Genomic DNA, 13,070 nt, shown 5'->3' with positions numbered 1-13,070 from the left:
TTAATATGACAGTATCATACTTTAACCTTTAAGATTTTTAAGATATTGTTTTTTATTTTTAATGACCCGCTTTTGGGTTTTTCAGAATAAGTAAGAATTTATTTCGGTAACTGATTTTTTTGAATAACATTACGACCTTTTTAGATTTTATTTTGTAAGATTTTTGTTTTTCAAAATGTCTTTCGAATGGTTTTCTTTTTAGAAAACAATACTGAGCTGTCCTTGTTCTTCACATTTTTCATGTATTTTCTAACCATAATATTAATTTGTTTTGACTATTGAGTGGTAAATATACCTTTCCTCTACATATGGAGCTGTTGCTAGAGAGACGGGGTTAGGGGAGTGGTTAGGTAGCGTACTGACTGCCCACTGGTCAGTTTCGGGCTTTGCGTGGGTGGGGGGGCGGGACTTTTGCTTTTAGTTTAGTTTTTTTCTTTCTGGGCTGTATTAGAACTACAAAAATGTTTGAAATGTCGTAACTTCCGATTCCGCATTAGATTCTTTTCCTTCCGGTCGCATGAATTACTGTGGTCTACGAAGCTAACCCTTTACATTCCATATGATTTTTACAAGCAATATGGATAAAGTTATTAATCTTATCTCATGGAATGCTAATGGTTTGAACCATCCTATTAAGAGGAAAAAAATATTTAAAGTTTTTCGTAGAATAAATGCTCAGATTATCTTTGTTCAGGAAACTCATGTGAGGAAGATAATCAACGTTTTTTTAAGTTTTGTAGAGGACAGCAGTTCCATTTAAATTCACAGGCAAAAGTGAAAGGAGTTTCTATTTTTATTGACTCCTCAATTTCGTTTGTTCATTATGAAACAATTTCTGATCCATATGGTAGATTTTTGATGATTACTGGTTTACTTCATAACCAAAAAGTTGTTATGGTGAATGTTTATGCACCTAATATTGATCACCCTGAGTTTTTTTAAACAGTTAGTTGCATCCTTTCCTAATCTAAACGAACATATTTTGATAATGGGTGGAGATTTTAACTGTTGTTTGAATCCCCCGATGGATAGATCTGTATCTAATCAGGCACTCCCAAATAAATCCGCTAGTTTTATTAATTCTTTTTTACTTGATTCTGGAATGTTAGAAGTTAAAGATAAAGATAATGATAAAGAATTTTCTTTTTTTTTCTCATGTATATCATAGTTACTCCAGGATTGATTACTTTATAATAGACTCCCGGTTAGTTTCGTCAGTTACTGCGTGTGAGTATGATGCAATTGCCATCTCTGATCATGCACCATTGAAACTATCAATCAAACTATCTGATTTAAATTCTAGTGCTAAACAATGGCGATTTAACATTACTTTGCTTCAAGATTTGAATTTTGTTAACTTTATTAAAGAACAGATTGCCTTTTTCTTTTCAACAAACTCTACTGAAGAAATATCCAATGGGGTAGTCTGGGATGCTTTTAAGGCATATATTCGTGGACAAATTATTTCATACTCCGCGGGATTAAAAAAACAAATTAAAAATGAAATACGTATATTGGCCGATGAGATTAAAGAAATTGATAAAATATATTCAAAAGCTCCTAGTTTAGAGCTTTATAAGAATAGAGTTGAACTTCAAATGAGACATGATTTGTTATTGGTATCACCGATTGAGAATCAATTACTTAAAACCAAAAGTCAATTTTATATACATGGTGATAAATCTGGCAAATTACTTTCCAATCAGTTGAAAGCTGTTTCAGCCAAACGTCAGATTATTAAAGTTAGTAAACGAGATGGTATTCTGACAGTAGATCATGATGAAATTAATAAATCCTTTCAAGAATTTTATACCTTGCTATATCAATCAGAATTTCCTACTAATTCCAATATAATGCATGAGTTTTTAAAGAAATTGAATTTGCCAAATTTATCACATAATGAGTCTTTGTTGTTAGATGAACCCATCACGGAGGTAGAAATACAGAAGGCAATCCTTTCGATGAACTCTGGTAAAGCTCCCGGTTTAGACGGGTATACAGTGGAATTCTTTAAATGTTTTTCAAGTTTACTGTCCCCCTGGCTATGCAAAGTTTTTAAAGAAGCCCTTTTAATGAATAAATTACCACAATCCTTTTATGAAGCATCTATCTCTTTAATTCTTAAAAAAGATAAAGATCCTACTGAAGTGGCATCATATAGACCTATATCATTGTTATATGTAGATTCTAAAATTCTTTCTAAAATATTAGCTATTAGATTGGAAAACATTTTACCGCAAATTATTTCTGAAGATCAGACAGGTTTTATTAAAAATCGTTATTCATACTTTAACGTTAGGAGATTAATGAATATTGTATACACTGCTTCAAATAAAATTCCAGAATGTGTCATTTCACTTGATGCGGAGAAGGCATTTGACAGAGTGGAATGGGAATACTTATTCAATACACTTGAAAAATTTAAGATTGGTCCAAAATTTATCTCTTGGATCAAGTTGATATATCATATACCTCAAGCTTCTGTACTTACCAATAATCAGAGATCCCCTTTCTTTAGGCTCTTTCGAGGTACTAGGCAGGGCTGTCCTTTAAGCCCTTTATTGTTTGATATTGTTTTGGAACCTTTGGCTATTGCTCTTAGGGAATCCCCCAATATTTTTGGCATTGTCCGTGGGAATAAGGCATATAAGCTATCTCTCTACGCAGATGATCTGTTATTATACATTTCTAATCCAGAGAAATCTATTCCTGCAATAATAGCTTTACTTAATCAATTTAGTAGTTTTTCTGGTTATAAATTAAATCTTAGTAAGAGTGAGCTTTTTCCATTAAACAATCAAATTTCGAATTATGGACAGTTTCCATTTAGATTGACTACTGACTGTTTTACTTATTTAGGTATCAAGATTACCAAGAAACACAAGGACCTATTTAAAGCCAATTTTACACCCTTAATTGACCATGTCAGACAACAGTTTACTAAATGGTCACCAATGTCCTTATCCCTAATCGGCCGAATCAGTGCTATTAAAATGATTATTCTACCTAAATTTTTATATTTATTTCAGATGATACCTATTTTTATTTCTAAATCTTTTTTTGATATTACTGATTCAAAAATGTCTTCATATATATGGCAGAATAAAAATCCCAGACTAAGTAAAAAATACTTACAGAAATTTAAAAAAGATGGTGGTTTGGCATTGCCGAACCTTAGATTTTATTATTGGGCAGTTAATGCTCGTTATTTAACATTTTGGGCAAAAGATTTAGAGGATACCCAATGTCCAGGATGGATAAATCTTGAACGTGAATCTATGCAGGGGTTATCATTGGCTTCTATCCTAGGGGCCTCGTTACCTTTTACAATTATGAGATTGAATAAATATACGATTAACCCAATAATAAGACACACATTGTGAATATGGTTTCAATTTCGTAAGTTTTTTGGATTTAATAATTTTATCTTATCATATCTAATTTTTTCTTTCAACCCTCCAGTATTGATCAAGCCTTTCTGCTATGGAAGAGGAAGGGATTAGTATCTTTTTGTGATTTGTTTTTAGACGGTTGTTTTATGTCTTTTGAACAACTGTCCAATAAATATAATTTGCCTAATTCACATTTTTATAGGTATTTGCAAATTAGACATTTTTTGAAGGCTACTTTACCCTCTTTTCCATTATCACATCAAACTGAAATTACTGAAAAAAAATTACACTTGAATCCTTATCAGAAAGGGTTAATATCGGCTATCTATGAGTTGATTTTGAAATTGCAAGTAGGCACATCTGATAAAATTAAGAATGATTGGGAAAGAGAACTTCAAATTTCTTTACCTATAGAGAAATGGGAGAGGATTCTTCAATTAGTCAATACCTCTTCAATGTGTGCAAGACACGCTCTGATACAATTTAAGGTGGTTCACAGAGCACATATGTCAAAAGATAAGTTGGCGCGTTTTTATGGTCATATAAATCCCACTTGTGATAGATGTAAGTCTGAGGTGGCTTCGCTGACTCATATGTTTTGGTCTTGCCCACTTTTGGAAAAATATTGGAAAGAAATTTTTGATACTATTTCTGTAGTTTTAGGTATTGATTTACAACCTCATCCTATCACTGCAATTTTTGGGCTACCAATGATAGATTCTATTCATCTATCCCTTTCAGCCCGTCGGTTGATTGCTTTTACTACATTAATTGCCAGAAGATCTATTTTATTTAAATGGAAAGACACTAATCCTCCCACCACACTCCATTGGTATTCTGAAACGATATCATGTTTAAATTTAGAAAAAAATAGGAGTGATATTGTTGAACCCTCGATTAAATTTGATATGACGTGGGGAAGCTATATTCAATATTTTCACACAATATAAGTTGTTCCCTCTCTAGCCGTTATAATAATTTTTTACCTTTATTTGGTGGAACAGATTTAACGACAAACAGGGGTCTAAACTGTTGACATTTTTTTTTTTTTGCAGCCCAGATTCTGTTTTTTTTTGTTTGTTTGCTTATTTTAGTTTATTTTATTATTTTTTTTCTTCTTTTTATCTTTAAAAAATATATATATATAAGTTCTCTTTTAACCTTTTGTCTATAATTACATAGAGACTGGGAGGTCTATACCCTATATGTATTTTGAAACTGGATTTATATTAAGGCTACATTTGTTGTTAATGTAATCCTGATCCCTATGTATCAATATCACTGTTATGTTTATTATTTTTTGAAATTTCATAAAAAGGTTTGAAAAGAAAGAAAGAAATGTAGTCTCAAATTCTTAAGGCCACACATATGTCTCTGTTGTCAAACAGAAGAGAGAAAGGGACAAAGTAATTTCAGGAAAGCCAGCCTAAAGTCAATTGGTGAACTGCTAGAAACATTCAAGGGTCAGTACCAGATCATTTTCCACAGCACAAGCATGGAATTATTCATGGAAGATCCTGTCTAAGTAACATGATTAATCTTTGAAGTGGTAACGGGGAGTGCCAATGAGGTTAGTTTTTAATGATCTCTGCAGAGATTTTGGCAAGGCATCTGACAAGGCCAACTTGGCAGTCAAATCACAAAATTAAAAGGCTTTGAGAAATGGCAAATTGAATCCAAAATTTGCGCACTGGCAGAAAGCCAAGGGTACCAATCAATATGGGTGTAATCTTCTGAAGGCTGTGTGCAGTCAGGCACTGCAAAGCCAAGTGCTACAACCCTTGTTCTTCATAATGTGTTTCATTGACTTAGAGTTGAAAATAAGTCATTTTTACGAAAGTGACCCAACCTCACATCCTTAGTTATGAGAGTTAAAAGTTGTGTTGTCAGTTAAATGGGGGTTGGTTTATTATTTGTGGTAAGAAAGTAGAAGTTGGTGTCCTCATAAAATCAGCCCGAGTGTCAAAGCAGATACGTCAGAAATGGCTGTTGCTATATCACAAAATATATAGCTGTTTTAAACTTGAACTTTAGTAATTTCAGGGAATTTGTACACTTTTAGCTAGTATTTTCATCCACCCCAAAAGTATCTGAACACACAGTACAGCATTAACAAACTTCCCTACAAGTAGTGCAGGTGAGATGTTCGATAATTTTGAAAATCAACAAAAAAAAACAATACAACATAGACAAAGCAGCATAATGTGCCTGTAGCTGCCAGGTTCATTCTTTGGTCTTACTTTAACAAAGAAATTGCTTTTGTTCTACACATCTCCCTACCGCTTCTCCTTTTACAGAAAGTTAACATGTTTTCTCTTTCCAGTTCTGACGAAGGGGTCTCAAGCCTGAAATAGTAACTTTCTCTTTCCACAGATCTGCTGACCATTTCCAGCAATTTCTGTTTTTCCGCCAGATAACTTTGTTTAATATAATGCCACTGAAGAAAATATTCCAGAAATCCTAAACTTTAAAAAGAGATAAAAACATTGTCGGGAAAAAGCACAAAAGAGAAATGACTATAGGTAATCATTATAATTTAATCGAATATTTGATGACTTACCTCCATTATCTTCACGGGTATAAAAAGCTCCTTTTAATCCCATCCGATAAAGCTCTCGATCACTGAAAGAAATTCGAGACAAGTTCAGTGCAGAAATATATTGCGTATGTTTTTCGCACGTCTTAATTCTTATCTCATTGTTATTGTCTGGAAGCATATTTCTGATTGGATTCTGTGGGGAATGTCAACAAAGCTGTCAGTATCAGCCACTTCAGGATTTACACGTGCAAATGCAAGTCCTGAGAGTTAGCCACTAAAACACCATTTGTATCCCAATGCTGCACTCATGAAATTTAACTGTAAAGGAGCTAAATGAGCAGCTTTGTTCTGTATTTATATTTTGAATTCGCCATATAAACAAGGTACAAAAAGACAGATATTACTACCCATTTAGAAACATAGAAAAATAGGTGCAGGAGTTGGCCATTCAGTCCATTGGGCCAGCACTGCCAATCAATATGATCATGACTGATCATCTAAAATCAGTACCCCGTTCCTGCTTTTTCCCCAAATCCTCTCGCAATGAGGGGCAACATGCCATTACCTTTCTTCACTGCCTGCTGTACCTGCATGCTTACTTTCAGTGACTGATGTACAAGCACACCCAGGTCTCGTTGCACTCCTCTTTTCCTAATCTGACACCATTCAGATAATAATCTGCCTTCCTGTTCTTGCCACCAACGTGGATAACCTCACATTTATCCACATTATACTACATCTGCCCAACTCACCCAACCTATCCAAGTCATCCTGCAGCCTCATAGCATCCTCATTGCAGCTCACACTGCCACTCAGCTTTGTGTCATCGGCAAACTTGGAGATGTCATTTAATTCCCTCGTCTAAATTGTTAATATATATTGTAAATAACTGGAGACCCAGCACCGAGCCTTGCGGTACTCCACTAGTCACTGCCTGCCATTCTGAAAAGGACCCGTTAATTCCTACTCTTTGCTTCCTGTCTGCCAACCAGTTCTCTATCCATCTCAATACCCTACCCCAATACCATGTGCTCTAATTTTGCACACTCATCTCTTGTGTTTGACTGGAGGCAATTCAGATAGAATTTCTTTGATTTACTTTGGAGAGTATATCTGCGAGTAAGCATGAAAGTACCAACACAAACATGCCTCACATTCAACGTTCGACAGTTCTGGCTTAGCCACTGGTTTTTGAAATTATTTTTTAACTCTCAGTGGATTAGAGTTGTTTTTTACCTCAACTCCCAACCATCACCAAATCTGCTACATATTCATGTGACAGAGAAAGCCTTGCATCGTGCAGGGGCATGCTATCAAGAACTCCTCCATGTGGTTTCTGCTCCCTTTGAGAGAAAGGCTCGGCCCAGTGTGAAAATCTTTTAGAAGCCAGCAGAAAGTACAAACCCCATCCCTTTGTTTAATCTGCTCAGCGATGTTCCAAATATCAGATGCATAAAATCAGAAAAAATGACTTTGATAAAATTGCAGATGATGGCGCAAGAAATAAATACAGTGCTAGATTTGAGTAAGAGTAATTATGTTCAACTAACAGAGGGATGAGATGAAAACCAATGTCCTAAAAATAGTAATATAAATGAAAATAATGAAGTTCAGAATATGGCTCTGATTACTGTTCTTAAACACTCAACTTCAGAGTCTTAGCACATGTAGCAGGTTTGTTAACAGACAAAATATTGATGTGTTCATTCTGACAGTTTGTGGCATGGTAGTAACTGTTTGACCAAAGCAGAAACTTTCTGTAAGGAATATCAAAGCAAACATCATGTCTCTGCATAGTGATCACTTTTCACAGGGATGGATGAACTTTATGAAGGCTGAAGTGTTGAGGGGGTCTGTGGTTTGACGATGGGGTTGGATGGTGTAGGAATGAAAGATTAGTCTTGGAATATCAGCCTAGAAATAAGCGTTCGAGCAATGGAGGATTGATTTCACAGGACAGGAGGGGATGTTGAACATGCATGGCAGTCGTTAGAAGATCAGAATTGCAATTTTATTTCTTTCAACTACAATTCCAATGCATTCACGCCCCAAAGGCATTTTTACTGACTACATTACATAAAAGTTACCAAGGGGAATAAATGCAGGCTATGTTTTCAATATGGAATTCAGATTAGTTTACTGAGATATGTACAAGAGTGCAATAAATTCCTTGTTCACATTAAGCTAACAGAATAAACAGTATACATGGTAATGATACAATAAATACGATGACAAATGCAAAACAGCAGAATGCTGTAAAGATTGCAATGCAATCTGAAGTTGTGGAAAAGAAATACTAAAACACAATAATGGAATAACCAAATAAGGTAGTTAAGAGTAAAACTATGTGACAATACCTCTTGGAAGGGAGTGGGTAAGTGGTGACAGGTTCAGGAGTATAATAGCAGTGGGGAAGAAGTTGTTCTTAGGTCTGGACATCAGGCTTTCAAGCTCCTTGATCTTCACAGAAGAGAGAGATAAGGGAAAGGCCAGGGTGGCATGCTTCCTTGACGATACTTCCAGCCTTCCTAATGCAACGCACTGCAAAGATGAACTGAATGGAAGTGATGAGCCTGTAATAGACTGGTGTTTACCACTCTCTGCAGATCAAAAGGAGAATAGGTGCCACAGCAAGATGAGATGCAACCCATCGGAATATTTTCCATTGCGCACCTGTTGCATTTATTGATCACCCATCAGCGTGAAAGGAGCAGATTAGGTTGTTGGTAATATGGATGCTACAGAACTTGAAGCTGTCAACCGTCTCTACGACAGCTCCGCTAATGAGCACAGGGATGTCCTCTACCCCCACTTCCTTAGGTTAACAACCAAATCCTTCGTCTTGCTGACCTTCAGGGCTATGTTGTTATACTTCACCAAGACCCAAGATTTCCAATCTGCATCGTGCACTCCATCTCATCATTGTTGATGATCTGGTCTACAGGAGTGACATTATCAACAAACATAAAGACTGTGTTGATGCTGTACTTGGCTACACAGTCATAGCTGTACAGCTAGAAGTGCAGGGGTCTGAGCACACAACCCTGAGAAGGACCAATGTTGAGAGTCAGGGTGGAGATGTTGTGACCAATTCTAACTGACTGAGTTCCGCCAGCCTGGGTAGCGCTAGAGACCCGGGTTCGATTTCAACTCCAGGCGCTGTCTGTACGGGTTTTGTACATTCTCCCCATGACCGTGCAGGTTTTCTCTGAGATCTTCAGTTTCCTCCCACATTCCAAAAACGTACAGGTTTATAGGTTAATTGCCGTGGTATAAGTGCAAATTGAATTGTCCCAAGTGTGTGTAGGATAGTATTAATATGTGGGGATTGCTGGTCGGCGAGGACTCGTTCCACACTGTATCTCTAAACTAAACTAAAGTCTGGAGGTCCAGAAGCAAGTTCCAGATGGAGACACCAAAGCCAAAGTCTAGAAGTTTAAAAATGAATTTATTTGGTATTGTGATGTTGATGGCTGAGCTGTACTCAATGAATAGCATCCTCACATAGGTGTCATTTTGTTCAGGTGATCGAGAGCTAAATGTAATTTAAGAGAGATGGGATCCTCCATAGACCTATTTTTCTAGTACACCAATTACAAGGGATCTATATTATCTGGGTGATTGAGGAGAGAGGGAGGTTCTGCTACTGGGCGGTAGTCATTGAGGCAGATCACTTTACTTATCTTGAGGACTGGAATGATGGAGGTTTCCTTGAAGCAGATGGGAACAGTAGACTGTTGAAGCAAGAAGTTGAAGAGTTTAGTGAAAACTGCTGCCAGTTGAGTGGTATACAACTTAAGGACACATCCTGGGACTCCATCCAGGGAGGTTACTTTCAGAGAGTTTATTCTCATGATAACAGATCTGACATCTGGCACCAAGATGTATGGAACAGATATGGTGAGATATGTGGGTGATGTGAAATTATAAAATTTCTGATTCATCACCAGATTAGAACCATAGTAATGTAACAATGAACAGTTTTTTATTCATTGCTTCAACTTCTTGCAATGAACAGTCTCATGATTTTCTTTTGCAAAGATTAAGGTTGGATAAGTCTTAAAACATGCAAAGTAAATGCAACTAAATGGTCAAAATCACCCTTGCGTTCATTCTTTCATTTTTACTTTTAATACCTCATTGTCAAAACCAATTTAATCAAACCCCTAACACTATTTTTAAAATCAAAATGCTCATTTAAAACTCATATTTTAGAGTAACAAACAATATTTACTTAATACATAAATTATAAATAAAATAATGGTCATAATGGGTTTTCTGGCACCAGTAGAACAGAAGACTGCCAAGCCAAACTGGAAGAGTCAAATCTGAAGCAGTCACCTGATGTAAATGATTGTAACTATGCTAACAACAGTCACTCTGAACTTCTTTGGAATCCTCATAATTAGATGCACTGTATTATATCCAGAAGTTATCGTTGTCACGAGGTACTTTTTAAAATAAAATCCAAGTTAGAAATACCAAATCAGATCTGGTGGTACATTTATCTTAATAACCAATGCCGGTAGCAGTCTCCATGTTTTTGCTGTGCAAGAACACGTGTGTTAATTGTGAAAAGATGATGGAAAAATTGGAGCCATGGCAGAGCTGAGATTAAAGGAATCCATTTATAAAAAGACAAGAGCTTGTAATCAGCCTCAAAACAATTGAAAAGGGATATATATAATGATGGATTTGTCTCAGTATGGCTGGAATATTTGAGGCAACAGTTATCCTATAGTTCCACAATACATTGATTCGATCTTTTCTCGAAAATGGCATTCAGTGATGATCTCAACAAGCATTTCACGTACACGCAAAGCTGTAACTTTTTTGTATCACCTCCCCAAATCAGTTATCAAGTCAAATAAAAACAGTAAAATCTGAAAATTGTTATTTTACCCATCTGTCCCTTTAATAATTTTTGCTGATAGTGTAAATTAACTGCTTTAAAAAAAAATAATGGAACTTTATCTGGAATTTTTCCCCTACCGAATTGAATTTGTTCATCAAACACTGCAGCAAATAAAAATTTCATTAGTTGAGGGAAGGTTGGGGTTCGACTTCACTCAACACATGCTAGAACACATTTAAGTCTACTGAAAACATTAATTTATCATTTTGCTGTTGAATCAGAAGGACTGGTTGGCCTTGTATGACTATCCAGCAGAATTCTTAAATCTGATGGGGATTCCACATCATTGTGAAAAGGATAGGGAGTTAATGTTATCTGCAGATGCAGCCTACCCACCAAAAATAAAAAGTGCAAAACATTCACAAGGGAGCAAAACCTGTCATTCATTACTAAATGGTTCAGAAATGTTGTATGATATCCAAAGTTGAATTCTAACTGACTGAGTTCCGCCAGTCTGGGCGGCGCGGTGGCACAGTGGTGGAGTTGCTGCCTTACATTGCTTGCAGTGCCGGAGACCTGGGTTCGATCCCTACTACGGGTGCTGTCTGTACGGTTTGTATGTTCTCCCCATGACCTGCGTGGGTTTTCTCCGAGATCTTCGATTTCCTCCCACTCCAAAGACGTACAGGTATGTAGGTTAATTGGCTTGGTGTATGTGTAAATTGTCCCTAGTGTGTGTAGTATAGTGTTAGTGTGCATGGATTGCTGGTCGGCGAGGACTCGGTGGGCCGAAGGACCTGTTTCCGCGCAGTATCTCTAAACTGAACTAAATATCCAAAGTTGAATTCATTTCTGAATTCCAAAAGGGGAAGGAAAGGGCAAGATGTGTTTGGTAGAAGGTACGAATTCCATACCTCGCAACTCAGGTCAGATGAGACAATGAGTACTGTGTGCAGATCCGGTTATCCAGCAATAAGAAAGATGTCATTAAGTTGCAAAAGCAATTCACCAGGATGTTACCTGGACTTTAGTTATAGAAAGAGATTGCTGGGAATTTTTTCTTTGAAGCGTAGCAGACTGAGGGGTGATGTTATTGAAGTGTGAAAGACCATGAGGGGCACTATTTTTTACCCCAGAGTAGAGAACTAAGGGGAAAAGGAGATTTAAGAGGGAGCTCGGGTGCAACATTTTCACAGAGGATTATCTGTATTGGGGATGAGCTACCAGAAGATACAATTACAATTTCGAAAGGACATTTGACAGATATGTGAATAGGAAGACTTTAGATGGATCCAGGGGAAAATGGCAAATGCACCAACTTTGTTGGCACAGATAAGGTGTTTCTGTGCCGTACAGCTCTATGACACCAAAACCAATGTTCTTTTGATGAAGGCATCATGATTGCTTTGGATCTGAGGTACACGAGATACTGACAACTCAGGTACAATATCTTTATTTGGGTATTGAGTCAAATCATTTCAATCAACTCCCTTTGAACCTCATTGACAATGTTGATAAAATATTCTCTTTTTTTGGAATCCAAACAATTGCTTCTGTTCCGATTACTAGAAAATGTAACGTACAAAAACACTGGAGTAACTCAGTGGGACAGGCAGCATCTCTTGAGAGGAATGGGTGACGTTTCGGGGCGAAACCCTTCTTCAGTCTGTCACCCATTCCTTCTCTCCAGAGATGCTGCCTGTCCCGCTGAGTTACTCCAGCATTTTGTGTCTATCTTCAGTGTAAACCAGCATCTTCAGTTGTTCCTTCCTGCACTTCTGTGGAAGGAATGGACAGGTGACGTTTCGGACCGGGACCCTTTTCCGGACCAGAGACGTCACCTCTCCATGTTTTCCAGAGATGCTGCCTGACCTGCTGAGTTACTTCAACGCGGTGTGTAACGTTTTTTGTAAACCAGCATCTGCAGTTCCTTGTGCGTGTTATTACTCTGATCCATCTTACTACATCACAAGAGGTTAATAACGCCGACCCACCCTACTCCAATTCCAGCACAAAACGCCGCCTGCACCGACTTACTGCACAAAGGCCCTGCTGCAGAAGCACCGGATCTGCTCCGCTTCAGCGCCGAAACCTTCCAAGAAGAGGATGATCTCCGCCACGGTGCTCCAGTTCTCGCACATGGTGCATCGCATCTCAACTCAGCTCCAGCCCGCGCCTCTCCGCAGTCAGTCAGTGTGAGTGAGTGTGTGTGAGTGGGGCCCGCCCCGCACAGTCCGCCCCCCACTTACACGCACACAGCCACAACTTCCGCCAAGTGAGGTCA

At 37.4% G+C, this 13,070-nt stretch overlaps 1 protein-coding gene across 2 annotated transcripts in view; it reads right to left on the bottom strand.

The window, feature by feature from the left end:
* tgs1 (trimethylguanosine synthase 1) overlaps nt 1–13,045 on the bottom strand; it is a 45,182-nt gene extending 32,137 nt beyond the window's left edge. For both annotated transcript variants that reach the window (XM_078397399.1, XM_078397400.1), the window contains exons 1-2: nt 12,824–13,045; nt 5,953–6,014 (exon numbers count right to left, since the gene is read on the bottom strand). In XM_078397399.1, coding sequence (XP_078253525.1) covers nt 5,953–6,014; nt 12,824–12,939 — 178 coding nt within the window. In that variant the 5' untranslated portion in view covers nt 12,940–13,045. The remainder of the gene's footprint in view (nt 1–5,952; nt 6,015–12,823) is intronic.
* Between the last annotated feature and the right edge of the window lie 25 nt (nt 13,046–13,070).

This window comes from Rhinoraja longicauda, chromosome 4 (assembly GCF_053455715.1).
Source record: "Rhinoraja longicauda isolate Sanriku21f chromosome 4, sRhiLon1.1, whole genome shotgun sequence".
NCBI lineage: Eukaryota > Metazoa > Chordata > Chondrichthyes > Rajiformes > Arhynchobatidae > Rhinoraja > Rhinoraja longicauda.
Note: the sequence above shows the minus strand (reverse complement) of the source record. Positions and strands in the feature narration are given on the sequence as shown.